General features: G+C 54.4%; 10 protein-coding genes across 10 annotated transcripts; 7 read left to right on the top strand and 3 right to left on the bottom strand.

The window, feature by feature from the left end:
* Positions 1-1202: 1202 nt before the first annotated feature.
* Positions 1203-3636, bottom strand: CC84DRAFT_1183906 (RNA polymerase-like protein II Elongator subunit; the record flags this gene model as incomplete). The annotated part of the gene is made up of 2 exons (XM_018180713.1): positions 1203-3461; positions 3508-3636. 2 exons carry the CDS (start codon positions 3634-3636, stop codon positions 1203-1205), a joined length of 2388 nt encoding a protein of 795 aa, XP_018039995.1.
* Positions 3637-3783: 147 nt separating this feature from the next.
* On the top strand, positions 3784-4637 carry CC84DRAFT_1160744 (ubiquitin related modifier 1). The gene is made up of 3 exons (XM_018177574.1): positions 3784-3856; positions 3910-4074; positions 4436-4637. The coding sequence occupies exons 1-3, from the start codon at positions 3807-3809 to the stop codon at positions 4551-4553; spliced, it is 333 nt and encodes a 110-aa protein (XP_018039996.1). The 5' UTR covers positions 3784-3806; the 3' UTR covers positions 4554-4637.
* Positions 4627-6232, bottom strand: CC84DRAFT_1213041 (Pex24p-domain-containing protein; the record flags this gene model as incomplete). The annotated part of the gene is made up of 2 exons (XM_018182499.1): positions 4627-5938; positions 6009-6232. 2 exons carry the CDS (start codon positions 6230-6232, stop codon positions 4627-4629), a joined length of 1536 nt encoding a protein of 511 aa, XP_018039997.1.
* A 748-nt stretch (positions 6233-6980) lies between these two features.
* On the top strand, positions 6981-12480 carry CC84DRAFT_1193372 (uncharacterized protein). Its single transcript, XM_018181291.1, has 5 exons — positions 6981-7379; positions 7429-7515; positions 7574-7769; positions 7838-10901; positions 10959-12480. The coding sequence occupies exons 2-5, from the start codon at positions 7452-7454 to the stop codon at positions 12066-12068; spliced, it is 4434 nt and encodes a 1477-aa protein (XP_018039998.1). The 5' UTR covers positions 6981-7379; positions 7429-7451; the 3' UTR covers positions 12069-12480.
* A 669-nt stretch (positions 12481-13149) lies between these two features.
* On the top strand, positions 13150-15231 carry CC84DRAFT_444379 (indoleamine 2,3-dioxygenase alpha type). Its single transcript, XM_018186303.1, has 4 exons — positions 13150-13370; positions 13423-13744; positions 13798-14958; positions 15006-15231. Exons 2-4 carry the CDS (start codon positions 13454-13456, stop codon positions 15018-15020), a joined length of 1467 nt encoding a protein of 488 aa, XP_018039999.1. The 5' UTR covers positions 13150-13370; positions 13423-13453; the 3' UTR covers positions 15021-15231.
* A 501-nt stretch (positions 15232-15732) lies between these two features.
* On the top strand, positions 15733-16492 carry CC84DRAFT_1083785 (uncharacterized protein; the record flags this gene model as incomplete). Its single annotated transcript, XM_018174020.1, has 2 exons — positions 15733-15840; positions 16058-16492. 2 exons carry the CDS (start codon positions 15733-15735, stop codon positions 16490-16492), a joined length of 543 nt encoding a protein of 180 aa, XP_018040000.1.
* Positions 16493-17493: 1001 nt separating this feature from the next.
* Positions 17494-17773, top strand: CC84DRAFT_1213045 (UPF0057-domain-containing protein; the record flags this gene model as incomplete). Its single annotated transcript, XM_018182500.1, has 3 exons — positions 17494-17510; positions 17561-17678; positions 17735-17773. 3 exons carry the CDS (start codon positions 17494-17496, stop codon positions 17771-17773), a joined length of 174 nt encoding a protein of 57 aa, XP_018040001.1.
* A 607-nt stretch (positions 17774-18380) lies between these two features.
* Positions 18381-19484, top strand: CC84DRAFT_1069304 (uncharacterized protein; the record flags this gene model as incomplete). The annotated part of the gene is made up of 2 exons (XM_018173659.1): positions 18381-18561; positions 18619-19484. Coding segments are annotated over 2 exons (1047 nt in total), but the record flags the coding sequence as incomplete, so codon positions are not given.
* Positions 19485-20996: 1512 nt separating this feature from the next.
* Positions 20997-21982, top strand: CC84DRAFT_1183913 (uncharacterized protein; the record flags this gene model as incomplete). Its single annotated transcript, XM_018180714.1, has 3 exons — positions 20997-21105; positions 21157-21432; positions 21492-21982. 3 exons carry the CDS (start codon positions 20997-20999, stop codon positions 21980-21982), a joined length of 876 nt encoding a protein of 291 aa, XP_018040003.1.
* A 1091-nt stretch (positions 21983-23073) lies between these two features.
* On the bottom strand, positions 23074-24680 carry CC84DRAFT_1183914 (uncharacterized protein; the record flags this gene model as incomplete). Its single annotated transcript, XM_018180715.1, has 2 exons — positions 23074-23142; positions 23832-24680. The coding sequence occupies 2 exons, from the start codon at positions 24678-24680 to the stop codon at positions 23074-23076; spliced, it is 918 nt and encodes a 305-aa protein (XP_018040004.1).
* Positions 24681-25388: the final 708 nt, after the last annotated feature.

A 25388-nucleotide genomic window follows, 5' to 3' on the forward strand; every position in this document is an offset into this window, starting at 1 on the left:
GGTTTCATATCTGAATCACAAATGTTTGGCAAGCTGCATCCTTGGAACACCATCTTTCAGACTTTTCACAAGTTCAGCAACACTTGAAAAGGATTCTGACAAGGCTCGGATTTTCCGTTGATAGAGGTATGTGCATAGAGCGCCCCCTATGCACTGATGACATAGTTAATGGTCATTGTAGCGACATCAATTGTGGTAGGCTCAACGGCAGATAGGCTCAGCTACCCAGATGAAGATTGGAGTTTAGAATTCATTTCGGGCTTCGAGGTCTCGAACGATGATATATAGTCATTTAGTTACACAGGTTCCGTGCCAATCCGGGCGCCCAGTATCCGAACTTGCTGAGCTGCGGAGAGCAATCAAAGATACAATAACGAGTATGTTTCGGAGGTCTAGGACAAGGGGAAAATCAACTCCGAGAGATATATATGAGCTATCTAAGAATATTGCTGGATATCTGGCCGCCTTTTCATCATCCAACCCAAATGGCAAGTAGGCAGGGACCTCATCGCTGGGGCCTGACTTGGCAGAGTCTCCATATGATTCACAACATGAGAAGTTTGGCAAATCGCTCAAATTCAAAACCAAGAAAACAATATGGGCATGCACACTGAACAAGTTAAATGGGGAAGAGAGATTTCGGGACACCACAAACAAGTTTGGAGGGGCACAGTTCATCCAATCCAGATCCAGGAGATCAGCTCGAGGCCAACAGTGAAGTGCCTCATCTAGTTTCTACAACACATCAATCAGAATGAGATCTAAGAAAAGCTACTAGGATGAATGGCAGTCGAACGAGATGAAATTCCAGGGCGTCGCCCGGCTACGAGATCCCACAAGGGAGCCTCTTATTACGAGCGTAGCCAAATTCGAAATCCTCACTCGAAGGCACTAAGGAAGGAACGAAAGAACACGCATCAGCGCAGAAAACACTTAAAGAAGCAAAACCAATATTACGATTGCCAACTAGAAGCTCAAGTTGTACGACGTAAATCTCGACCTCCGCAGAAAAAGAAGCGGAAGCATTAGTGCACACATGACAATACACAATGGTGACCTGACCTCTTCGCAGGCCTAATCTACTGCCACCTGCCGAAGTCACCTTGATATCTGTATACATCCCTTTTTGATATCAAGTTCGAATGCTCGAAAGTCCCCGGTCAGGGCTTCACTATGTTTAATTCATCATGCAGTTCGCTATATTAGCCCTCTATATTGAAAATCCTCACTGAAGAGTCCTCACTCGCAACCGCGATCTGCTGTCCCCCTTCGCTCCTCCCCGGTCTCCAGACAATCTGGTTGATACCCTTCGCAGGCGATACCTCCTTCGCCAAAGCCACTGTAGCAGCCTTGTCCAAGCCCTCTGCCCCCGCTATACCAACAGCCAACTCTCCACCCTCTGTTCCAAACGCAAACTGCACCGTGCTCTTCTCAGCCTCCCGATTGCACGCCACAGCCGTGACCGCCGCACTCGCCGCAACCGAGCCCTTCAGTTCGACTGCATCGTCATTGATCTGCCATATCTTGACACTCTTATCCCTACCCGCGGTCAAAAAGGTGGGTTGTACAAGCGCCGTCCATGCCGCGCCCAGGATCATCCTTGTATGGCCCTTAGGGTTTGCATGTCGGAGTGCGTAAACCCCATCCTCCGCCCTCTCCCAAACAACCCACTGCCTATCTCTCCCAACACTAAGAAGATACTTATCGTTAGGCGAGAACTGCAGCGCCGTGACCGTAAGTGAGTGCGCCTTCAGCGGCGGCTTGATTTCTAGCCACTCTTTCGTGTCGTACAGACGGATGACAGCGTGGTCGATTGAGCTCGCCCGACACGCGGTTGCGACAAGCGAGCCGTCGCTGCTCACAGCCATCGCTGAGATCTCGTATCCGTGCCCGTACAGCTTCTCTGTCTCGGGCCAGAGGAGGTGACGCGCGAGGTGGTCTTCGAAGGGCGGGTGGTCGAACTCGAGGGTCGATTTTTTGACGGTGGAAGCAGGGTCTACAGCCTCGCGATCGTCATCCTCGTCGTTTTCTGGTGTTTCGTTCTCATCGACGGCTTGGATTGCTTTGTTTGAGAGGCCAAGAACGGGGATATTGGCGGCGTCGGGGCGGTCGGCGGAGGCCGCTTCGATTTTACAAAGTTTATTTAGCATCTCTGAGACGCCTCTGGGCTCATCGAAGACGCGAAGGAGTTTCTCGTCTGCGCCGGATACGAACTGTACGTTGTTGACAGTATCTATGCAGTTAAGATCGTACCCATGGATTTGGGGCCGAGAGAACTCGTGCCATGATGAGCCCTGCTCGCGTTTCCATTCTGAGAAGAGGCGAGTTGTTTGGTCCGATCCGGTCGTGAGGAGGTATGCGCCATCCCTCGACCAGCTTAGTCCTTTAACTTCACGTACGTGGCCGGTGATGGCTACTTGTTGCGTCCACATGTCTTGGGTAGGAGAGTAAGTCCACCTGCGCCAGCTACCCGTACGTCCAAGAGACACCACAGAATCGCCATCTGGTGACCAAAGACCTATCCAGAATCCTCCAGCGCTGCCTGTCGCGCTCGTTGAACCTTTCTGGCCACTTATCTCGCCCAGTCTAGTAATGCAGACCCATACTCCGGAAGATGGGTCTGCCTCCCAGATGGCGAGGGAATTGTCTTCTGAAGTAGACAGTAGTTGTAACTTTCCTGCTCTATGTCGCCAAGACGACGTGTAAATCCAATCCTCATGACCCAGCAGTAAAGCTTCGAAAGTGACCGAGTATTTTGAAGTCGCGGACGCGAATCTATGAGCCTTATTCGACAGGGACTTTCCAAGAACGCCTAGAGCCGGATCGTTCAGCGCGCTACTTACGGCAGGCAGCTCTTCACCTTGATGTACGCGCCATAACCGGATGTACTTGTCTTGACTTGCCGACGCGAGCAGCAGGTCGCTGTCCTCCTTATCACTCTCTTTCGTGAAGTCCAGGGCACGGATCCAGCCCTCGTGGCCAGCCAGAGTAGCAGAAAGTTGAAATTGGGTATCACGAGAAACGAAAATCTGAATGGTGCTGCGTGTGCCTCCAACGGCCAGTATAAGGGAACTCTCGTCCAGTTTGGCCAGTGCAATGGCCAAGGGGAAGTGCCGTGGTGTAAGTGATATCGATTGGATCAATTCAACATCAACGGTGGAGAAGTCGGCGTCGTGGACGAGTTTCCAGATCTTGACAACGCCGTCTGATGCTCCGGTTGCGAAGACGTCTGAGCCTGGTAGAGTAGCGATCCGGGTTACTGGACTCCTATGCTCTGACATGGTCTTGACAAGGCCAAATCCAATCTCAGATTTTCTTCCCTTCCATATCTTCAAAGAGTGATCCGCAGCACCGCTCAAAAGAACAGTAGCATTTCCGGATCCCGTCGGAAAAAACTTAACTGCATTAACGACATCAGTATGCCCACTCAAAATCGCCGTTACGCCGCTCAAATTTTCATCCTGTTTCCTCTTAGCAATCATCATCACTTCAAGTTCCACCTCGTACCTCAGGCTCCCACACTGCGATACAATTATCCGCTCCAAACGCCAACAGCCGCCCTCCATCTTGGTCCCAGTCCGCCGCAGCAGGATTCCGATTCCCACCAATCGAAATGAACTCTGGTGAAATACCCATTGTCATGTGGACTGTGCGGAGGTGTAGGGCAGCGAAGTTATCGCCTTTGGAGATTTCTATCGCGCTAGTGTCGCTTAGGGCGCCGGCTGCGGTTAGCGCGGGCCTCAAACTGCACCTGGGGTAAGTCATTACTGCGTCGCCCCACGACGTCTGCATTACTTGATTGCACGATGTCAGACGCAAAGGATGAGGGTACAATTGGGATAACTGTGGAGTTCAGGTGGGTTTACAGTCATGTCTTCGCCGCTGTAGCAGAGTGCTGACTTTTACTAGCGGAGGACTGGAGATGCTTTTTTCGAATGAGCGGAAGCTATCGCTGACTATCCCTGCTAAAGATGAGGATGGGACGCGGTCAAACATAGCGTTTCTTGTTAGACACCTATGCGACACTGTCATGAAAGATCCGCGGAAGGAATTGTTCGTACTTGACGACACAGTGTAAGTTTGCCTTCGCTCTCGGATCTATCAAACGCTCAACATCTCTGGTGACATCGAGGGCATTCCTGTATTTTCGACTTGATTGAACAACCCCCAGCCTTTCTATGTCATACAACCAATCCTGTTGCTCTTACCTCTATCATTACCTCCCTAACCCCTGCTATCATCTACAAATTGCTTTTGATGTTCCCACTTCCACCGGTGAACGTGTTTTCTTCGTTTCGTATATTATTTGATGGACTATTTCTTTACAATTATCCAGTCTCAATTGTCTTCAGCAGATCTATACACTCTGAAGGGTAGCTGTGATTGCTGCACACAGCTCACGTCACAACATTTCATTAACTGACCATACCATCAGGAGACCTGGCATCCTAGTCCTCATCAACGACGCAGACTGGGAGCTCGAAGGTGAGGACAAATATGAGATCGAAGAAGGCGACAACATTCTGTTCGTCTCTACCCTTCACGGAGGATAAACCCTACAGCCTCGCCATCCATAAAAAACATCAAGCGTCAGAAAATTGCAGAAGAGTTCATGAATACACGATATTAGTCCCCGCCATTACTAACCGGCACCCTCTCCACCCCCCTCACCCACCTCCTCCTCCTCCATTCCCCCTTCCGACTCGGCCTCCCCTTTTCCCACGCCCTTCTCAACACTTCTCTCTCCGAATCACTTCCCGCACCGCCCACATTCCTCTCTTTCAGTCTCGTTCTCTCCTTCCCGCTCTTCCCACTCTTCATGCTAAACTCCTTCTCCCGTATATCATCCAGCTCCTCATAGTGCAGATCTGTCACCCAGCGCTCGCCCTCGATTTCCACTTCTACACCCGTGACACAGCGCTCTTCGACCCACTCGCGGGACAGCAAATCGAGCACCCACTTTTTGTCGCTCCAGCGCCAGCCACGGGGCGGCTGCACATCCTCAAAGAACGGCGTCCCCTTAGGACGGTCGCCTGCGATACGGGACGGTGAGAGCGGCGCGTACGGCGTCGGACTAAAAATGTACGACTCATACTCGCCGTCCGTGTCATGCAAGGGTCTATGCTGCAGCTCGAAGATCTCGACTTCGCGGTGATCCGGGGCGGTCTCGAGTTCGATATCTTTGGAGAGGTTGATCAGGAAGGAGCGGCCATCGTGTTCCTTTTCGGAGAAGAGGCGCTCGTTTTCCGGGGTGGCGAGGAGGTCTTGGACGGTGGGGTGGCCGAGGATGGTCAGGGCGTAGCCGATTGCAAGGAAGATGAAGCGCCAGGGGAGGAGGTGGGCGCAGATAAAGAGCATCACCGAGGTGCAAAGGAGGATGATGTATATGATGGAGCTCAAGGATTCGTTCGAAAAGTTGGTGAGAGGCGTGATGAAGGACACAACGGCATCGTGGCCGCGTGAAAAGTCTTCCATGGCGTTTTGTAGGTCGCGCATGTTGCGGAAGAAGTCTTTGGAGAGCTCGGGAGCGGGTTTGACGGTACGAGCTGCGGCTAGAGGAGGCCCTCCCAGCGGGTACAGGTCTGTTGGAAGATGGGTAGGTGGAGGTGGGTGTCGAGCTAAAAAGGCAGGGACCATGATAAAGAATAGACAGCAAGCCAGGGGTAGAACCAAGGCCAGTGTAGGGTTTACGCATACGAAAGTGTACACAAAGAGAAAGGAGATGGTTTGCGGTGGCTGCCGCCAGGTGAAGAGACGGATGGCGCGGTTTTGCGCTACGAAGGCCACGCCTATCCGGGCGTTGAAGCGGCGGAAGTTGGATGACATTTGCGGAAGGGAGAAGTTGGGACGATCGACGTATTTGCGAGAACGGCGGTCCTTGACCTGAGGTGTGTCCCCATCATCGTCAATATCTTGGGGAAGAACTGAAGAGAGCAGCCTGGAAGTGTCAGTCGCATGATATTGCGTGGATCGAAAGTCGATGTAGAGAACATGTGAAGCGAACGTACATGGTGAACATTTTGTCCGAAAAGCGATTTGGGGACTCCGATTGCTCATGGCTGTCGCCTAAAGACTGAAGCTTGTCTTTGAGCTTGCTAGCAGAGAGATGATGTCGCGAGTCGGTCGGCGTTCTTGAAGAGGAGGGACGAGAATGGTCGCCTGGGCTCGTTATAGACACAACCGGGATTGGTGTGTCGCGGTTGACAATCGCGTCTGCCGCTTCGTCACTCATTGTAACTATTTTCTTTGTTGCCGTCGAGTTGTTCCGAGGTTGAAGTCGAGAGAGGCACCCCCACAGTTCTGTATCCAGCCTCACGAGACGGGGTGGCGACGGGACTGCAGCAACAAACCGAACGGATCACATAGTGCAGCCCGTGTGTAGCTCGCTCTAGCATTCAAGCACTGACTGTGTCTGGCGCTGGTTCATCACAGCGTGGACATGGATGTGGCCGAGGCCCTGTGCAGGCGGGAATGACGGCATGTGCAAGCGCAAGCGCAAGCGTAAGCGTCAGGCAGCGCGTGGTCGGCAGGCTTGGGCTTTGATGTGCACCGTGCGCCTCGCCTTCCCTTCCCCCCTTTGTGTTGTCAGGGACGTTCAACGGGCGAGGGCATGGGCCGTGGAATACACATGTAAACATGCGCTTGCAGCATCGCATCGCCGCCTGCACGGTGACGAGCTCGAGCAGCAGTAGCAGCGCACGCGGCGCAACTGCGGCTGCCTCCGCACTTCGCGTGTAGCCCTCGCGCCGCTTGCGACGGTGACAGCGGCCTGCCATGCGAGGAACACGGCCGTTGGGTGCTCCCAGTCTAGAAATTTTACGAGCGTGCACCGGCGCCGTGCCCGCTGCGAGCAGTCCCTGGTGGCGGGCCTTGCAGGCGTTTGGTAGCACTGCGAGAGCCCGTGGGTAGCTGATACGACGTCTGCGTAGGGCTGCTCGTCGACGTCTGCTCCCACTGAGATTCGCTGGACAGGCGGTTTCCGGGGAGAAATTGTTGTTTTGATATTATTATCGCACGGCTATTCGTCGAGTCGAGAAGACCCGCTGGGTGGTCTGTGTCGACATATCGCTACCCTACCTGAATCGTCGTCTGCAAGCTACTGCCACCACTATTGAACTCTTCCTTCTCCTATCTCTCGACCGTTGCCGCGCCCCTCCCGCCAGGACGCTCGTGTGCTTGACGCAACGATCGCAATCTGCCGGAGGAACTTGTAGCGTGGTGTGCCTGCTCCTGCCCCCGTCCGACCTAAACGAGATGCCCGCGTCCGCATAGTCCTTGCTCCAAGCCTCGAGCTTGGGGAGCAGCCGTCCACCGCGCAGCACAAGCGACGACACGCCGGCCACGCGAGAACGACGGTGTGAGGTGATCCGGAGGCATCAGTCAGCACGCCAGCTTACGGGGGCCGCCGACCTTTGTTGACAATGGCAGCGCAGCCTCTCGCTCGAACAAGGATGGAGAGCAGCCTCCCTGTGCTGAGCAGGGCCAGCTCGGCAGAAGAGAGCAACGGCTCCACGGGTGAGTGCCGTCCTGGGCGTATGCATACAAAGAAGTGCTGACCCGTGTGCTGCTGCAGATGCAGACGGGCGAGTCCGCAAGTTCCAGCGAACCAGCGGGACCGAGCATGCACGCCGGAAGTCGAGTGCGCCCAGCGTCACGTCTGCTCCTCGACCGCCCCAAGACACCAGCACCAAGACAAACTTCCGCGGGCGGCGACAGTCGGTGCGTGACCACAAAGTGCCGCTGGGCCCGCGCCCGTACGAGAAACAGAGGTGAGATGGCCGCTCGCAATGGCACCTCCAGACGCGGACGGCATGCTGACGAGCAATTGCGTGTGCAGAGTCACCAGCGATGCTGGCAGTATTGCGGCTCATGGCCGCGCCTTTCCCCCCGCCAACGACGCGGCTTCCCGCTTCAGCTTCACGTCGCAGGCGCACCCGCCGGACGCGCCTGCCGATGCGGGCGAGCGCTTCGACTTCATTCCCGAGGTCACCTTTGACGACTTCGCGAACAGCCTCCAGTACGAGCCCGCCCTGAGCCACTTTCCGCAACCGCCCGATTCATCCACGCTTGCTTCGTCCCACATGGCCGCCCCGTCGCAGCACCCATTCACGTCCTCTGCCCTGGCGTCCTCCACACAACACGCACCCTCACCCTTTGCCAGCAGCACTGCCGAGACACGCCCGGCACGCAGCACCTCGCTAATCCGCCGCTTCAGTCAGTCAAGATCCAAGCCAGGCCCGCCCAATGCCCCGGCGGAGCCCTCGTCGATCCCGCCGCCCACCTCAAGCATGTCGATCCGCACGCGTCGCCAGAGCCAACTCCCCGCACAGCAACCGCCGAATCCAGCGGCACGCGCGCCACGGAAGTCTGTAGGGCCGGGCATGCTGCCGACACCCAGCCTGGACAGCCGACAGGAGGTGCCCCGTTTAGCCAGCCACGGCGACCATGTGCAGACACGCATGGGCCGCACTCCGTCGTTTGGGCAAGGCGGCAACCGTCGCGGCACGCTTCCGCCGGGTCTGATTTTGGGTGCCGACACCACAAGAGTTCCAAGTGCAACACGCGCTGCAAAGGCGAAGTCTCTCCATGTGGCCCCGCGCCAGCAGCCGACGTTGCTGCATGCCCCCACCGTCTTTGACCCGTCACGTTCGCCAGCAAGGTCGACAGCACGTACTCAAACGCCCTCCTCTTCATCAAGCAAACGGCAGTCGACAATGCACCACGTTAGCGGACTGGGTGCCAGGACGATAAGCCCCACAGACGCACGAAGGCTAAAGAGACTCTCCATGAACCCCAATCCAACTGGAGGTCCGGTCAGTCCCCCAACGCCTCAAGCCGAGTTTTCATTTGACGAGCGGGCCTTCGATCAATCGCCTGCCATGATCTTCCGAAAGAGTGTTACGCCGTCATCTGCAAGAGCTACGCCTGATCAAAACCCGAATCGCAAGTCGTACGCTTCGGGTATCTCCATCTCCTCAAACTCGAGCCTCAATTCGTTGAGAGTCGGAAACACCACGCTGCAGCCTCGAAATCCCGCGTTGGCTGGGTCTCGACTGCCCACCCCAAAACCCAGGAATGTCCATAGCTCGGCTGGTGCAGAGGAAGAGGAGGAGGTGCCACCGGTACCTGCCATTCCCAAAGCTTACGAATCGCCAAAGGATCCAGAGAACAAGACTTTCTCATTTTCGGCGTCAGCCTTGAAGTCGAGTGCTGCGCTGAGGCCTTCTCCAGAACGGACGACGTCTGATGATATGGCTTCCATTTCTTCTCTCCATACACAGCCCAGAGCAAGCGAATCTGCGAAGACAGACTCCGCAAAGAAAGAAAAAGCAACAATCAGACACAGAAGGGGATTGACTGTTGGCGCCGGTTCTGATGCTGAGAAGAGCCCGTCGGTGCACCAAAGCAACAAGAAAAACTTGCAACCAATTCGACTACCTCCTCTCAATTTGTTACCTCTCGGCACGCCGTTCAACAACAGGATCTCATCATTCCCGGCGCCTTCCGCAGAAGTGAATGATCGTAACACGACGCCACCTCCCAAAAGGTCAGCCAACAAAACACCGAGCACGCCGATGACTGCATCAAAGGCCAGTTTCTTCTCCCGAAACAACAACATGGACAAGTATGATGGCGGCAAACATCTTCGTAGCAGCAGTTCCGCCTTCAACCTAAAGTCTACTGATGCTTCGCTACATGGTGCTGCGGCTATGCCTATTCCGACTTTGAACCCTAATCGCCAGATAGCTACGCCTTTTTCTTCGAACTCCTTACCGAAGAATAGTGGCGATTACGCACTTCTGTACTCGAGACCTTCCGGAGAATACAAGTTTACCGACACAGATGCAGAGATGCAAAGTATGAAGGTGCAAGGTCCTCGTGCCCCTCAGAAGGATACGGATTCTGCAAAGACATCGACCTCGACAGAGCCAGAAACCCCTTCTTCCGGATCATCATTGAGGCGCAAGCTTAGTCTGAGCGGGTGGCGCCGTGGGTCATCAAAAACAGCCGCCCAAGCTTCGCAAACCAGTCAACCGCGACATGCGCCTCAAAAGAGCCAGGAGCCAGGTCCTCAACCCCCAAAACACGGCGATATGCCTCCACCGAAGCTTCCTGCCTCAGCAACTTGGAGCGGAGCCGTTGGCGCCAGTCCTACACCTGCTACACGTACTCGACCCTCGCTCGATTTCGGACGTCGCAAGACCTCCACAAACACAACAGTCGCGAGCGACACTGAAGCTGAGAAGGCCCGAAAGGCGAGCTCGGGAACCCGCACAGCCTCAGGATATTCAGAGCAGCCATATGGACAGACTGCGCCAAAGTCTAACTCGATGCTGACCCCTATGCAAAGGATGCTAGGATCCAAGAGTTCGACCAACATGCTGAAAGCTCGCAACTTGGATACGAACCTAGACCGAGATGACCTGGCTGCCGATGAAGAAATGAAGAAACTTGGGTCCAAACGCAAGGATTTCGAGCATGCGGCTCGCGACGTCGATGAGCTCCGGAAGAGAGCGCGCCCTCAAGAGCGGGTCACTGCAGCGCAAGCACTCCAGATGGTGAGCCTCAACATCTTCGAGCGAGGCGAGATCATCGACTACAAGGAAATATACTTCTGCGGCACGAAGAGCGCGAAGAAGCACGTGGGCGATTTGAATGCTACCACCGCCAATTTCGGGTACGATGACGACCGGGGCGACTACAACATTGTTCTGGGAGACCATCTAGCCTATCGCTACGAAGTTGTAGATTTGCTCGGTAAGGGCAGCTTTGGGCAGGTTGTACGTTGCGTCGATCACAAGACCGGTGCGCTTGTTGCCATCAAAATCATCCGCAACAAGAAACGCTTCCATCAACAGGCATTGGTGGAGGTCAACATCCTCCAGAAGTTGCGCGAATGGGTACGTCTTGTTCTTCAATCTTATTTTGTGTGCCTCGGTCGCTGATTTTCATGATAGGACCCCGACAACAAGCACAGCATGATCAACTTCACCCAAAGCTTCTACTTCCGTGGCCATCTTTGCATTTCAACCGAACTTCTCGGTATGAACCTCTATGAGTTCATCAAAGCCCACGAGTTCAAGGGTTTCTCGCTACGGCTTATTCGACGGTTCTGCAAGCAGATGCTTGGCTCGCTAGTGATGCTGAAGAGCAAGCGAGTAATTCATTGTGATCTGAAACCAGAGAACATTCTGCTTGCACATCCACTTCATTCAGAGATCAAGGTCATCGACTTTGGCTCCAGTTGTTTCGAGAACGAGAAGGTCTACACATACATCCAATCACGATTTTACCGGTCGCCTGAAGTCATTCTGGGTATGAGTTACGGGCTACCAATCGACATGTGGAGTCTGGGCTGCATTCTGGCGGAGCTCCTTACAGGATACCCAATCTTCCCTGGAGAGAACGAACAGGAACAACTAGCCTGCATTATGGAGATATTCGGACCTCCAGAAAAGCATTTAATTGAGAAAAGCAGTAGGAAGAAGTTGTTCTTCGACTCAATGGGCAAGCCGCGTGTCACAGTCTCTACGAAAGGCCGTCGACGCAGGCCAAGCTCAAAAACACTACAACAGGCCCTCAAATGCGACGATGAAGCTTTCCTTGACTTTATCGCGCGATGCCTTCGTTGGGATCCAGACCGGCGCATGAAGCCCGACGAAGCGATGCTCCATGAATTTATCACAGGCGTGAAGCGAGCTCCTCGGCCTCGCACAGCTATCAATGGAGCGGCAAGTGCAGCATCACCTATCAAGCGAGTAGCTTCATCTCAGACGCCATCGTCACGCGTACGACCTCTGCCTGAACCGCCAGCTACAAATTTCAAGAACGGCACCGCCGCAGCGTCAGATCGCCAGGTATCAGCCAGCTCACCTGTTAAGACCGGGCCGAGCGGACCTAGGCGGCAATCAACTGTCCCACCAGCGGGAGCAGGGATCAAGAGAACCGTTAACGGAGCGCCCGCGCCTGCTACGAGCAGTCTCCCTCGGGTCGCTCAACGGAACGTGTCTGGAAAGTCAGACCTTGCTGCAGCTGCTGCTGCAGCAAGCCTGAAAAGCACTCGGTGACTGCCAGCATCATAACGAAAACGACTGCATTTATTTAGGAGTGAGGATATCATGGGATCGTGGGGTAAATTTCGTAATCAATACTATTCTTGGGGGTCGGTTTGTTTGCAACACATCAGATTCGCTTTTACGCACGGCGCTTATACCCCGAAAACGTTCGTACTTTTTCTGCCGAACGCGCTATTCACGGCAGCACAGGCATTGGATAGGTTGGAGGATGGGTGCATAGGGCGGGATCTAGGACAAATGTGCTGTGCTGCTTAGCACCCTGTTGTCGCGTGCAGGCGGACGCGAGCTATTAGACATCAACAATGTGTTTTTGTACCTTAATCAAGGACGAAAATTCTCCTCTTTTCGTTTGCAGAACAGAGCTGCACGGTGGTGGGGAAGTGTTGTCGAATAGACGGTAGCCAATTAATGACCAATGATGAAGGCCCAGTCGCCTGATTCACATGCGCCGACGTTGTTCAAAAACACGAGGATGCGCCGTGCAAAGCATTTGAAGTTTGCGAAATATGTTGTCTAGTATACTCTAGAGCTATGTAACGACAAAATGCTCACGGCGTTGAGGCGTAAATATGAGCCAAGCGATGCCGGAGGCGAGGCTGGACCCTGAGCTTGGTACATGTGCAGTTTGGTGTGGCGCTTGGGCCAGTGTTCGAGAAGTTTTGCCTGCCGGGCAGACCCCGCCGTGAATGGCACCACTGTTTCTTTTTGTGTGGGGAGACGGGAAGGCGAGTTTATTCCGCTACCTAATGATTTGACTAACGCCGGGCTTGTACCACTAATGGCGACCTCGTCGCAACCGATCTGGAGCCGACGGCTCATGATGCTGAGGCCCTCAAGCGTGGCCTATTCGTTGAAACACGGTACCGGCGCCAGGCTGCGACCGTGGAGAGACGGCCGCGGATAAGAGGAAGCTATGAGAATTATTCATCCCGAGATGCCCGTCTGTACTTTGTAATCCTTGATCACTCGACTTTGCAGGTCTCTGTCAGGCCGTGTGCTTGAAAGTCGTCCGAGCCTGCCGCAACCAACCCGCCAGAAGTCCCTCAGGTCCTCCCCACCGAACGCGCTACAAAATTCGTCCCTTTGTCCGCCATGGTTGAGCAGTAGCCTATCCTAGCCTGGACATTTAACAATTGCCTCCGATCCGATCACCGGTGCTCTCTAAATCACCGCGCTGCGCAACACACCTCGGCTTTATCCAAGTAAACTTACTGTGCAGCCAAGGTTCCCATCACGCGACTCCGACATAAGCACCTTGCTCGATTGCTATACTAGTTAACCCGCGCGCCCGGGGCAAGTGCGAAGTCGCGCCTACCTGGCGTCGAAATTAAAATAACAACTCCAGCGGCACACGACCTCGCCACCTTTACATCAAGATGATTCCTACGATTCCACGCCTGGAAGACTACGACGTTTCGCCACAGAATGGCTTCTTGCCTTCGGATTTACCATTGGAAATACTACCCGATGCTTACTACCAGCCCTGGGAGACAGTCGCCCGCAGCTTCCAGAGCCTCATTCTCGCAAAGCGCCTCCGCCAGATAATCGACGCACTGCCCGTCCTTTCGACCGAGTTCCTCCTCACCGAAGCAGAATGGCGGAGAGCTTATTCAATCCTCGGGTTCATGGCTCACGCCTATGTCTGGGGCGGCGACCGGCCCGCCGATGTGAGCCATGACTATCCGCCGTTGTATGCAGGCCTTACACTAACGCATCGCAGATCGTTCCGCCATCCGTGTCGATCCCGTTCCTGCAGACATGCAAACACCTCGAACTACCACCCGTCGCTACCTATGCCGGGGTGTGCTTATGGAATTGGCGAACACTCTTCGACGGAGAGCCTGTTGACTCGCTCGAAAACCTCGCGACGCACATGACCTTCACAGGCTCGCTAGACGAATCATGGTTTTATCTGGTGTCTGTCGCTATCGAAGCTCGCGCTGGTCCAGTCATCCCGATGATGATTGAAGCTATTGGTGCAGCGAGGCGAGGTGAAAGCAACAAGGTTGTAGAGTGCCTGCGCGCGTTCGCAGAGAGACTGGATGAGATTGGTAGCTTGCTCGAGAGGATGTACGAGAGCTGTGATCCTCATGTTTTCTACCACCGCATCCGCCCGTTCCTCGCAGGCGGTAAGAACATGGCAGATGCTGGGTTACCTAACGGAGTCATGTTTGACGATGGTACGGGAGAGCAGCCGTACGTCCAGTTTGCAGGTGGCAGCAATGCTCAGAGCTCTGTCATACAGTTCTTCGACATCATCCTCGGCGTCGAGCACCGCCAGACTGGCGAAAAGAAACCAGATAGCTCGGCCCAAGCACCATCATCCCAGGCCCCTGCCCACGGATTCCTCGTTGAAATGCGGAAATATATGCCGGGGCCTCATCGTCGCTTTCTGGAGCATGTTGAGCGCGTGGCCAACATCCGCGAATATGTCACGAGCCGCAGACATGATCGCGCACTTGTGACAGCTTACGATGCCTGCCTAGCAATGCTGCGAGCACTCCGTGATAAGCATATCCAAATAGTATCCCGCTACATCATCGTCAAGTCAAGAGAGTCAAGGTCCGACTCGCGATCTCTATCCCCGAAAGAAGCATCTGCTCAGCGTCTGAACCTTGCAAACACAGTGCGACGAGGCAATAGCAAGAAGCTTCGCGGAACTGGTGGCACAGCTTTGATTCCTTTCTTGAAGCAGGCCCGTGACGAGACAGGAGAGCCTGCAATCGATGCATGGGCTCGACGATTGCTGAACAATGGCCCTGGCGGTATTGCCATGCGAGATGGTGTAGCCGTGCTGGGCAAGATGAACGAGAACTTTACTGGAGAGGTTGAGGTCGTGGGATTGGCTGGGAGCTGGAGTGTGGACGATAGCGAGGGTGGTGTAAGTCTCCTCAGTGTCCTATGAGTACCTGCACTGACAATATCCAGATTTGCCACTGGTGAATGCTCGACAGTGGATTATTCGTGGATATGATAATCTGCATCTGACGCGGGACATTATTTGTATATTCAAGCGGACATCTTCGCTCAAAAGGAGCTCTGGAGGACCTCACTCCCTTGTATTAGATACCCCACCATTTCCCTGCATTGTGGGAGGCTTGCGTGATCGTACGCATGCACATAAATTCCATATATTGCATCATCGCGCATAATGAATGGGTTGCGCTGTTTGCCTACAGGGCGTGGCCACCTCGCTCCGCACACCTCGCTACCAGTACAACCCACCGCAAGTCCTCTCTACAGGGATGATCAGGATTGCGAATGTCTCTGTACCATACTGTAGAGGCATTCCTGCAGGACCGGCGTGTGCTGAGCGAGGTGACGCACACCTTGTACATCCTTTCTCGTGGTCTTCAAACGCTTCATGAAGGGCCCAGAGTTGTCGCATCCAATGCGCCTCATGCATCATTCACCCCGCTGGAGCCAAGGAATCGGTACGCGACGCAGGCGCGTCCCACGTATGACGTCACCCGCTCACTTGCAGCAGCCCGACAGCAGTCGCGGGCACCCAACAAACAAAGCATATAAGCCCTTGAAGTCACACTGTGCACTTTCCGCTCACCAGCAGAACATCCCAAACCCGAAGCACAGCTCGACTGCACCTATCTACCTACTCACCAGTTCAAATCAACAACGAACCAAACAAGCATCAATCATGTCGGGCAACAAGGACCAGACTTCGACGCTGCAGAGCGTTGTTGACCAAGCCAGCGCAGCCATCTCCTCAGGGATTGGATCCTTGACCGGTAATCCCGCTGACAAGGTAAGCTAGCTAGCTTTCCCGCTCCCATTCTTCTCCATCCACACATCCCATATAATGCCATGAGCGAGGACACAAACAGCAAGAGTCGAACGCTCTTCAGCATTGTTGCGCGCTTGTGCGACTGGTCGCTTATGCTGCTCGGGCCGCTGCGCGCTCGCTACGTACACACTGCGTCCCCCATTACGAATGCATAGTTTAGGTGCTGACGAATTGACAGCGCGAAGCAGAGACCAAGCGCGCCACCGCCGATGCAGAGCATGACCTCTCCCACACCGCCGCAAAGGCTGGCCCTTTCACCGTAAACGCCTCGGGCGGCGTCGCAAAGGACGACCCGGATCGGTCAGCTGGCTCCTGGAACCAGACAGTGGGCTCAGCCAAAGAAGCCCTCGGTGGACTCGTTGGCGCTGAAGGCTTGCGCCAGGAGGGCATCCGGCAGAACGAGGAGGGCAAGGGACAAGAGGCTCAGGGCCAGGTCAAGGACCTCGGCAAGGGTCTGCACGACCGGGTTGGAGGCGCCATTGGCGGCGCGGTCGCTGGGTTGACCGGCAACGCTGCGCAGCAGAGCGAGGCGCAGAAGCAGCACGATGATGGCAAGGCCCGGCAGCGGGGCGTGGAAGTAGACTTGCAGAAGCAGGCCAGGCAGGAGATCTGAAAAGATCGCGGCTGTTAAGGGAAGAGCATACACGGCTTGAGGCAGGAAGCGTTTGTTGACGGCGTTCCTGAGTTATGGATGATATGATATCCCCTTTTCCTAGGTCATGATGTTGAGCTACGCTCTTGAATGAACAGTTACTATCAGTTGTTTAGTCTCCCACGCACATAAATTCTAGAGTTGCACAGCAGGAAGTTAATTTCATTCATTGGTATTGACGTTTTGCGGTCCAAATTGAATCATAGCTGCAGTTTACCATCTACTGCTAAAAGCTAAGGCGGGACATAAGCTGAAGTGCTCCCCTAGAGGCGACGACAATTACTCTTAGGCTGAATTGAGCTGTGACGAGTGTCCATAGTTTGATTGTATGATATTGTAGCAACAATGCTCACTCGAGAGCACAATGTCCATTGCACTCCGGCTTGCTAACCAGGCGCGGGCTGCACCGGAACACACGGCGCCACAGTCTTCGTGGCCTCCGCCAAGCAACGGTCTCGACTTTCTAAATTTACAATTTGCCTCGTTACCCCAGCAATCGCAACGGCGATGATGTAGGCAAAGGCCTATGACGTGGCTGTGCGAGTTGCTCTTCAAGGTGTGGCGGCCCGCAAAGCAAGAAGCAGCCACCCAACTGCGCCCAAGAACGACAGTCACGCGCATGCTCCGTCACCACACATTACGCAAAGCACGCGAGCGAGATTGGCAAATGTCAAAACCTTGGTCGAACGAGCGGACAGCCAAGATTTGCAGGGTGTGGCGCGACGTAGGCCGGCTGTGGCGGCAGGCGCTGCCCCATTGGTGATGGTGAGCACAGTAGCAGCGAGGTTGGAAGGGCTACGTCATCGGGCCATCAGTCAGGTGCCGTCTGCTCAAACGGCAGGAATGCAATAAATACCATCCGCGCTTCCGGGAGAGAAGCAGAACATCGCACTCCGAATACCTGCCACTGCACTGCACTTGCTTAGACCGAATCACCAACGCACACTACACCAACCGCCGTCATGCCTTTCACCGCAAGGTACGTCTTTGTATGAACAGCGCGAAAGGGTGATTGCTAACAGAGCACAGCGACATCCTCAAGATCATCTTCGCCATTTTCCTCCCGCCGCTGGGTGTCTTCCTCGAGCGCGGTTGCAATGCCGATTTCTTCATCAACATTCTGTTGACCATCCTGGGCTACATCCCCGTATGTCACACCACTGCCCCCCATGTCTGCGCATCGCAGTCGCTAACAAGCTGCAGGGTATCATCCACGCGCTGTACATTATTTTGAAGTTCTAGCCGGAGCCGGCTACGAGCGACCGAGCAGTTCGATGACATGACATGAGCGGCATGCCATCCACGATACCCTTTTCCTTTTGCCGACGCTGCGCTTTCGCTTTGTTGTAGCCTCGACGAGGCGCGGACTGCGGAGTGCGGGCGACGGCCTTGTCTGTTTGTCACGCGGGGGATGTGCTCACGTGAAGGCGTACTGGTCTCTTCGACGGTCTTGTTTGGGGCTTCTGCATGATGGGAAGCATAGCGTAATGTTGAATGAAACTATCATCCTACCATCTACTTGTATGCTTTGAGAATTGTCGTGAAATTAGTGCCCAGGACTCGCATGGCCAAAGTGGAACGTGAATCGGACAGCAACTGGCCTGTGACGTATGCTTGGGTGAAGGTGCGCCAATGCTATTGATCCTTCCCGACGCGTCCGAAGTTCCGTTGGGCTTTTGGCTTGGCGCAACCCACGGAATCTGACACCAACAGCAAAAGTGACACCGTAGGACGCCGCAGGACGCACCACAGCTCTCGCCAACCGCGCATAACACATGTCTTCCCGCACGCCCGCTCGCAACCAACCCGACGCGCGACCCAGCCGGGCTAGAGAGCGATGAACGCTGCCGCCGCCCTGACGCGATCCGAGATACACGCCCTCAGCGACGCCGACCGCACCTGCGAGGACGCGAACCGACAGCTGGCAAGTGCCCGCGCCCATGTCCACCGCGACCACACTGCCGCCGACACAGGCGTTTTCGAGGAGTCGCTGCGGCTAAAGAACACGCTCGACGCGTGCGAACAACAAGGTAGGTGCTGCACCAGCCAACACGCGTGGCTCTGGCCTCTGACTTGAGCTTCAACAGCCAAGTCCTCGCCCTCGTGGGACGCACTCGCCGTGCTGGTCAACTGCGAATACAGGCTCTACGTCCTCAACCAGACCACGCCCCTGCGCAACAACCCCTTCCTGTCGCACTGGGTCGAGGCCGTCCAGCGGCTCGGCACGCCCGCTGCGCAGCGCGATGCGAACACGGACGGATCCATCCTCAGTGACGAGATCAGCACGGTGCGCATGGAGCTCATCAAGGCGCTGCTGCAGTCGCGCAACCCCTCGCAGTTTGCGCGCGCCAGTCCCCGCCAGCTGTACAACAACTACGTCGAGCTGCGCCAGACGTCCCTCTTCAACATCCGGACGTACGTGCGCATGCTCGAGGAAGAAGGCATCTACGAGCGCACGCCCGAGCCCGACAGCGACTCGCCCGAGAGTACGAGCACTGCCTCGGACAACAAGCTGAACGAGTTCCAGCGCTGGAAGCTGGGCATGCTTTCGAGGTTAGAAACCGAGCCTGAGCACGCAGTCGCAGAGCTCACACACCTCCCTCTAGAGCTATCCTCCCTCGATTTCCTAACCACGCTGCTGCAAGAGCACACCCTGCAGGCCCTGAACATCGAGCCGGCCCCCGTGATCGCAGACTTCATCCAGCACGCCCTGCGGATGACGGAGCAGATGGGGCGCGGCCCTGGCGAGACTGGCGCCGCGGAGTCGGAGCCGGAGCCTATGCTCGAGAGTGGGCGGGAGGCCCAGACAAGGGCCGTCAAGTTGTTGCTGCTTTTCATGCGAAATCTCATCCGCAAGGCTTTGTTGCCGCTCGAATCGATATACTTCGAAATTCAGGAGATATGCGTTAGGTATGTGTGGATAAGGGAGGTGAGGGAGTTTAGAGCTTTTGTCGAGGAGGGTCACGATGAGGAACGCGACGAGGGATGACCTCTTTCAACATAGGCGAGGCTGTGTCGAGACAGAAGAAAAAGAGCTGGACAGTTCAACACACTGGGTCGCGGATTGCTTTCATTCCGTCTTGCATAGTGTGTCCAACCCTGCCCATGCAACGTCACGTGTCGGCACTTTTCTTTTCCATCCTGAATTCAGAGCTTAACCAGAAAAAGCTGATGACTTCAACATGATGTTCTGGCCTGCTGCTGAATAACGCTCCGTATGCATCGTATCAGCGTGGTATGAAACGAGTCGGGCGACCACTCAGCGACGCCAGAGCAGAATCGCGCTAAGTGGGAGACGATCTCCAAACCACCCCGTTTCACTATCCGTGCCCCAAACACTTGACAGCTGCTTCAAAACCATTTTCCTTCGCATATGAATTCCGCCGTGATGGCTATGCCTCGGCTCTCTTATCGTTGCCTACGGGCAGATGTACCTGAAGGAAGCTGGCCGGTCAATTCGATGAATGCTGGGATGGCAGATCATTGCATCAGACAGTCTGAAATCAACATCTAACTTGTAAGAGTTGACTATTGAGTTTGAGATGTTGCCTTTGCCTGGCACAAAACGAAAATAGACTCTAAAGTTTCGAAAGTTTGGTGAGAAGCGCCCCATGTGGGCGGTTTGAAGCCACGCGCCTAAACAGAACAAGGCAAAACATCACTTGCTGCAGCCTTGTCCTGCGCCTCTTATGCTTCACTGCCCCAGTTACGCTCTACCTACTCTCCAAAGAGTAGCCAGTGGGAACCTCGTGGGGTATCCCTCGGCATATCAGACGCTGCTCCAAACGTCATAGGTCACTGGTGCCCGGAACCTTTGTTCTGCGTTTCGAATCAGACAAATATAGAGCTCCGCAAGGCCCCGAAACCCTGCATTGGGAATCACCTTCCTGCAGATATCAAACACCAAACTGCTCGACGCGAATGGGGACAACGTTGTTCCGACGACCGTTCTGTTTCCAGGTCAAGCACGGCCAAGGTTGCCCTGCCCAGGCCGATGGAGAAGATCTATCCGCTGCAAGCATCCTGGGCCTATTTTCGTTCTCTCCACTTTCGTCGATATCGCTCGACCGATATCGTCTCATCCTCTCAGTTGGGTGCTCTGCTTCCGGTCTCACCGCAGTGCTCTGCAGCGGCTCCGAGACCTCTGCCCCTAGCATCTCCCAAGTCTGACTGACTCTTAGTGATCGAAGCTTGGTAGCACCAAGCTTTCCTGCCGAGGTGTGGCGGTCCTGTCTGTATCGTAAGATGTATATAAGGTATCTGTGCATCCTCGAGATGAAAACCATCACCATCAGCTTCTTCAGTCATCAGTTTCCTAGTCTTATTCTTCCTTCCAGTTCCTCCTACTAATTTCTTGCGCCGGTCGCTTGTTTAATACGCCTTCCCTCACCAAGCTTTTTTCCGGTCTTTTGACGACACTCAATCAGCTTCTAATTCACCACCCGATACAACTCAAACAATCAAGATGCGCTACTCTCTCGCCGCCATTGCTGCCTTCGCGGCTTCCGCCTCTGCCCACGGTGTCATCACTGAGATCCAGGGCGCAAATGGAGTAACCATGCCCGGTCTCTCTGGTAAACACCTCCCCCCGCTTCCTCTCCAAACCTCAAGCTAACAACATGCAGTCCAGGACGGTACTCCCCGTGATTGCGCCACTCCCCGCTGCGGCTCTGAAGCCGACACCTCCATCATCCGCACCCGCGAAATGGGCGGCAAGGCCTCCGCCCTTGGCCGCACCCAGGGTGGCGGTGCCGTCGACGCCGGCGCTGCTATCGCCGCGTTCATGGGTGGATCCAGCGGCGCTGCTGCAGCTCCCGCTGCTGGAGCTGCAACTGGTGCTGGCGCTACAACTGGCGCTGGAGCCGCGACCGCAGGCGCTGCCACCACCAAGCGCCAGAACAGTACGCCTACCCTCTCTCTATCCCACTACTTCCCACCATCTGCTAACACATCCACACAGCCAAGGGAACAAAGACCCCCAAGGGCACAAAGGAAAACGCGGTTGCCGCCTCCGCCGGCGCTGGCGCATCCTCCGGTCTCCCCACCACCGCCGACGATGGCACAATCACCATGACCTTCCACCAGGTCAACCAGGACGGTGCGGGCCCTCTGACCGCAGCAATCGATGCGACCTCCGGCGGCACCGACCCTGCTGCCTTCCAGGACGCCAAGGTCACGCAGAACGTGCCTGGTATCGGCATCGGAGGCTTGTCTGCCGCCACGACCACGGATTTCCCCGTCAAGGTGCAGATGCCGCAGGGCATGACGTGCTCGGGTACTGCTGGTGGCGCCTCAAACGTGTGTGTCGTCCGTCTGCAGAACAGCGCGCTTGCCGGTCCCTTTGGTGGCTCCGCTGCCTTCACCCAGAGCGCGGCTGCGAAGAAGCGCGCGGTTGAGTACAACCTCCGCAAGAGGCATATGGCGCGCGGTATCCTTGGCAAGCCCGAGTAAATGCGCTGCTGGGCTTGAGGGTGAGCGATTGGTAGGGAAGGAGTGGATTGGCTGGATCAATCGAGGGATGAGTTGTGGGGAGGAAAAGCGGCGGTGATGACGATGTTTGCACGGTTTCTTCTTGTACATGACTGACTGGTATACGCTCCTTGGTGCGATGCGATCTTATGTTTAATGGGTTTGGGTTGGGAGGAAGACAGGACAAGTAATTTAGATTGTATATAGGTTGATAGGTCTGGAAATGTTGGTTGATCTGATTTTTGGTCTTGTGGTACTTGCGTGATGCGAGTGGTGAGTCGAGTGAGCTTTGAGCAATGTTGCCCGCATACCTGAGCTGATAGGGGAGGCAATAAACCTGGCAGGGAGGTTTCACTGATGCTTCGAAGATGATGATACGGCTAGGTTTCTGTCCATGTGCGAGTGGTCTACCTCTCAGATGTGATATCATCGAATGTATCTTCCCTTTAATCTTCAATCTCCATTAAACGGGCATGTGTCAATAGACATGTGATACCGGTCCGTCTCACTTTCCTTCTGTGAGGTCTCTCGCTTATGCCACACCATGCCTTCTTTAATGTTACGAGCAAACACTATCATCGCTCTTCTTATGGTCTATTGCTTCGCGGAAAACTTCAGGTCAAGCGTTCACACATATCGATTTTCCGCATGAGCAAGACGCGGGTTCACGGCATGGACAGCGCGCTGCCGCATTGCAAGAGGGCCGCCGCTCAAAAGCAACACTCGCATCGCAAGTGCAATCACCATCCCGAATGTCGTGAGCCCTCGCAGCTCATTTTCAGTATTCTCTATTTACCTCCTGGGCCGTTTGTCGCGCCGACGTCACCACCTCTCTCACTTAACCCCATGGGCCATCGCCAAATTCGACCTACCACTCACCTCAGCCCTGACGCTCACATACCGTACCTCCCCTATATATCCACATTCCGTCGCCCTATTGCCATCAAATTCGCCTTCAGCTGCGGCAATTGGCCTGGTGGCAGGAGCAGGAAGCGTTGGTTCGCTACACTGCCTCACATATACAGGGTAACCAATGCCATCCAGAGAGCGCGAGTTCGATTCCCAACAGCAAATCATAATACAAAAAGGTTTCTGGGCGGGCGGTCGCACAACGGCGGGTTGGCGGGCGCGCGTTTCTTTTGCTACTTCTTCTGGGCGAAGGTCTCATACTTTGATGTTGTTTGTCTATGTGCGTGCTTTTAGTTGTGACAGGAGGAATGTGCGATGTGCGAAAGGTGCTGAGGACATCATGGGAGAATAGAGAGACTTCGGACTAAGGAAAGATGTAAGTGAGAGGGTGGAAGAAAGAGAGGAGAGGAGCAGTCGGCGCCTCTTGTAGAGTACCTCGTGTTAGCGCAATCAGATGATGGACGAGCAAGGGATAGTCAGCACGCGGCGATGAGTAAGATGGGGATGGATATTGGACTGATGTGATATTCCAGCTTCAGCGCATCGTTACAACTCGTTTTCTTCCTTTAAGCGGAGATTTTGGAACTCGTTTACTCTTTCGCTTGGACGTCGGTGCAATTCTCATCATTGTTTCCCACTTATGTCCCGCTGAATATTTTGCTACCCCATGTTCTACCAGCATAATCTTGAGTTTCGTGTCTTGCTTGCGCTCGTGTAGAATTTGAGGCACCTTCCGTAGTACTACTTCGCTGTAGTCCTCTGTCGTTTCGGGAGAAACAGCGTTCGCATCGGCAATGATATAGACTAGATCGAACTGCGCCAGGCTTTCCGCAAGTAGAAGCGTGTAGTCCTCCACTGAATGTGCCGAGTGCAAGGCGCGAAGGCGTGAAGACAGTAGAACATCTGTATTCAACGAAGTCACCCTCGCTAGAGCCTGCGCTAGCAAACTCTTAAGTACATCGAAGATATTGTATTTCTGGTCTTTCTGCTCGATGATCCAGAGTACTGGGACTTGCGATTGGAGGAGCTGCTCAATTACGCCAATGTAGAAGTCGCGCACGTTGAGTCGATCGCGAAATGTAGAAAATAGTAAGATCGAAGAGTGTGAGAGCGATTGATCCCACAGTTGAAGTTGCGGCGAGTTCCAAAAGGGCGCGCATTTGCTTGAGGACGTTGAGCGGACTCTACGTAGCAAGAAAGAATTCTCGTACGCTGCTTTGTGGTCGATTTTGCAGTTGCTTGATATGACAGAGAGTGTTTGATTCAATTGCACGTCGGATAATTGGTGGGAAATACTGGCCTGGGTCGCTTGGATATGCTGCTTCATGACGAGTAGCTCTTGCAATAGTGTCTTCTCCGATGAGGTTTGAGCCATACTGATCGCATGAATTAGGTCTGTCAAGTCTCGAAGTTCTGTGTGGACAGCCTTCAAGTCACCCTCATAGTACTTTTGCCGAACTAGCGCGTTGAGCTGATGTTGCATTTCGTCCAATCGGCTCTGTATGACTGATCGAAAGTCTCGCCGATCGTCGCGATCTTCGCGCATCTCTTCGTGCATGTCTCGCTGCTCAGCCTGACTTCCAGTTACTGAGAGAACATGTACTTGTGCAAGCGTCTTGTCGATCTCCATGATAATATCGTCGTATCGAAGAGCCGCGGGTTTTGTAATGGACTGTAAAGCGCGAGAGAAGCTACTTGATTCATACCAGTCCAGTGCGCGACACAGAAACGTGATGATATGACAGTTTAGTGCTACAATGGTTGACTTCATCTGGTCGGTTGGGTACAGATACTCGGCCACGTCAACCCTGGACAATGCTTCGCCAATCTCGCTCAAAGCATTAACGATGGTAGACCCAAGCCTCTCGTGCTCGACAACTGCCTATGAGAGTTTCGTTAGGCTCATGTGTATAACGATGCAGGTCACTTACACCGAATATCAATTTGAGCGAACCCCACACCAAGGAGACATACTCGGGATGATGCTGCACCATCACGTCCAATACCTTCCCATAATGTACGACTCTCTGCGAGAACAGGACCAGGAGCTTACTCGTCTTGGATTCGCCTTTATCCTTGTTGTAAATCTCGCGAGCCTTTGAAACTTCGGCAACAACATCTTTCAGCGTGGTTGCCTTGAGGCTATCGATCCAACCTCGCTTTGCCAAATGGGAAGCCGATTTCTTCCTGAATCTGGTTAAACTCTCTTCAAATGTAGTTTGTGATCCAGATAGTGCTTTCGGTCTATGGCCCCTCAATTCTACTAATTGATTTGCATGTTGGAATAGGCACCCACGAGGCTAGATACCACGATGATGTCGTAGTTGGGACAACGGCCGCGCTTGATGTACGCAACATTTCAAACTCCTAGTACCAAGTTATGTATATCTGACCTTGTCGAAGCTGACAGCTTTGGTAGCAGCGAAAGTGGGAAGCGGTGGCGACAGAAATGTGGGTGACTTTGAGTTCATCCAATCCA

Source organism: Paraphaeosphaeria sporulosa, assembly GCF_001642045.1.
Source record: "Paraphaeosphaeria sporulosa strain AP3s5-JAC2a unplaced genomic scaffold CC84scaffold_2, whole genome shotgun sequence".
Lineage (NCBI taxonomy): Eukaryota > Fungi > Ascomycota > Dothideomycetes > Pleosporales > Didymosphaeriaceae > Paraphaeosphaeria > Paraphaeosphaeria sporulosa.

Excerpts from the sequence above, each read along its gene's own strand:
- CC84DRAFT_1193372 (XM_018181291.1), top strand. The coding sequence starts at position 7,452 with ATGGAGAGCAGCCTCCCTGTGCTGAGCAGGGCCAGCTCGGCAGAAGAG. Across the intron at positions 7,770-7,837 it reads CGCCCGTACGAGAAACAGAG|AGTCACCAGCGATGCTGGCA; the intron begins GTGAGATGGCCG and ends TTGCGTGTGCAG. Across the intron at positions 10,902-10,958 it reads TCCAGAAGTTGCGCGAATGG|GACCCCGACAACAAGCACAG; the intron begins GTACGTCTTGTT and ends TTTTCATGATAG.
- CC84DRAFT_1160744 (XM_018177574.1), top strand. The coding sequence starts at position 3,807 with ATGTCAGACGCAAAGGATGAGGGTACAATTGGGATAACTGTGGAGTTC. Across the intron at positions 3,857-3,909 it reads GGGATAACTGTGGAGTTCAG|CGGAGGACTGGAGATGCTTT; the intron begins GTGGGTTTACAG and ends GACTTTTACTAG. Across the intron at positions 4,075-4,435 it reads TTCGTACTTGACGACACAGT|GAGACCTGGCATCCTAGTCC; the intron begins GTAAGTTTGCCT and ends CCATACCATCAG.
- CC84DRAFT_444379 (XM_018186303.1), top strand. The coding sequence starts at position 13,454 with ATGATTCCTACGATTCCACGCCTGGAAGACTACGACGTTTCGCCACAG. Across the intron at positions 13,745-13,797 it reads GCGGCGACCGGCCCGCCGAT|ATCGTTCCGCCATCCGTGTC; the intron begins GTGAGCCATGAC and ends AACGCATCGCAG.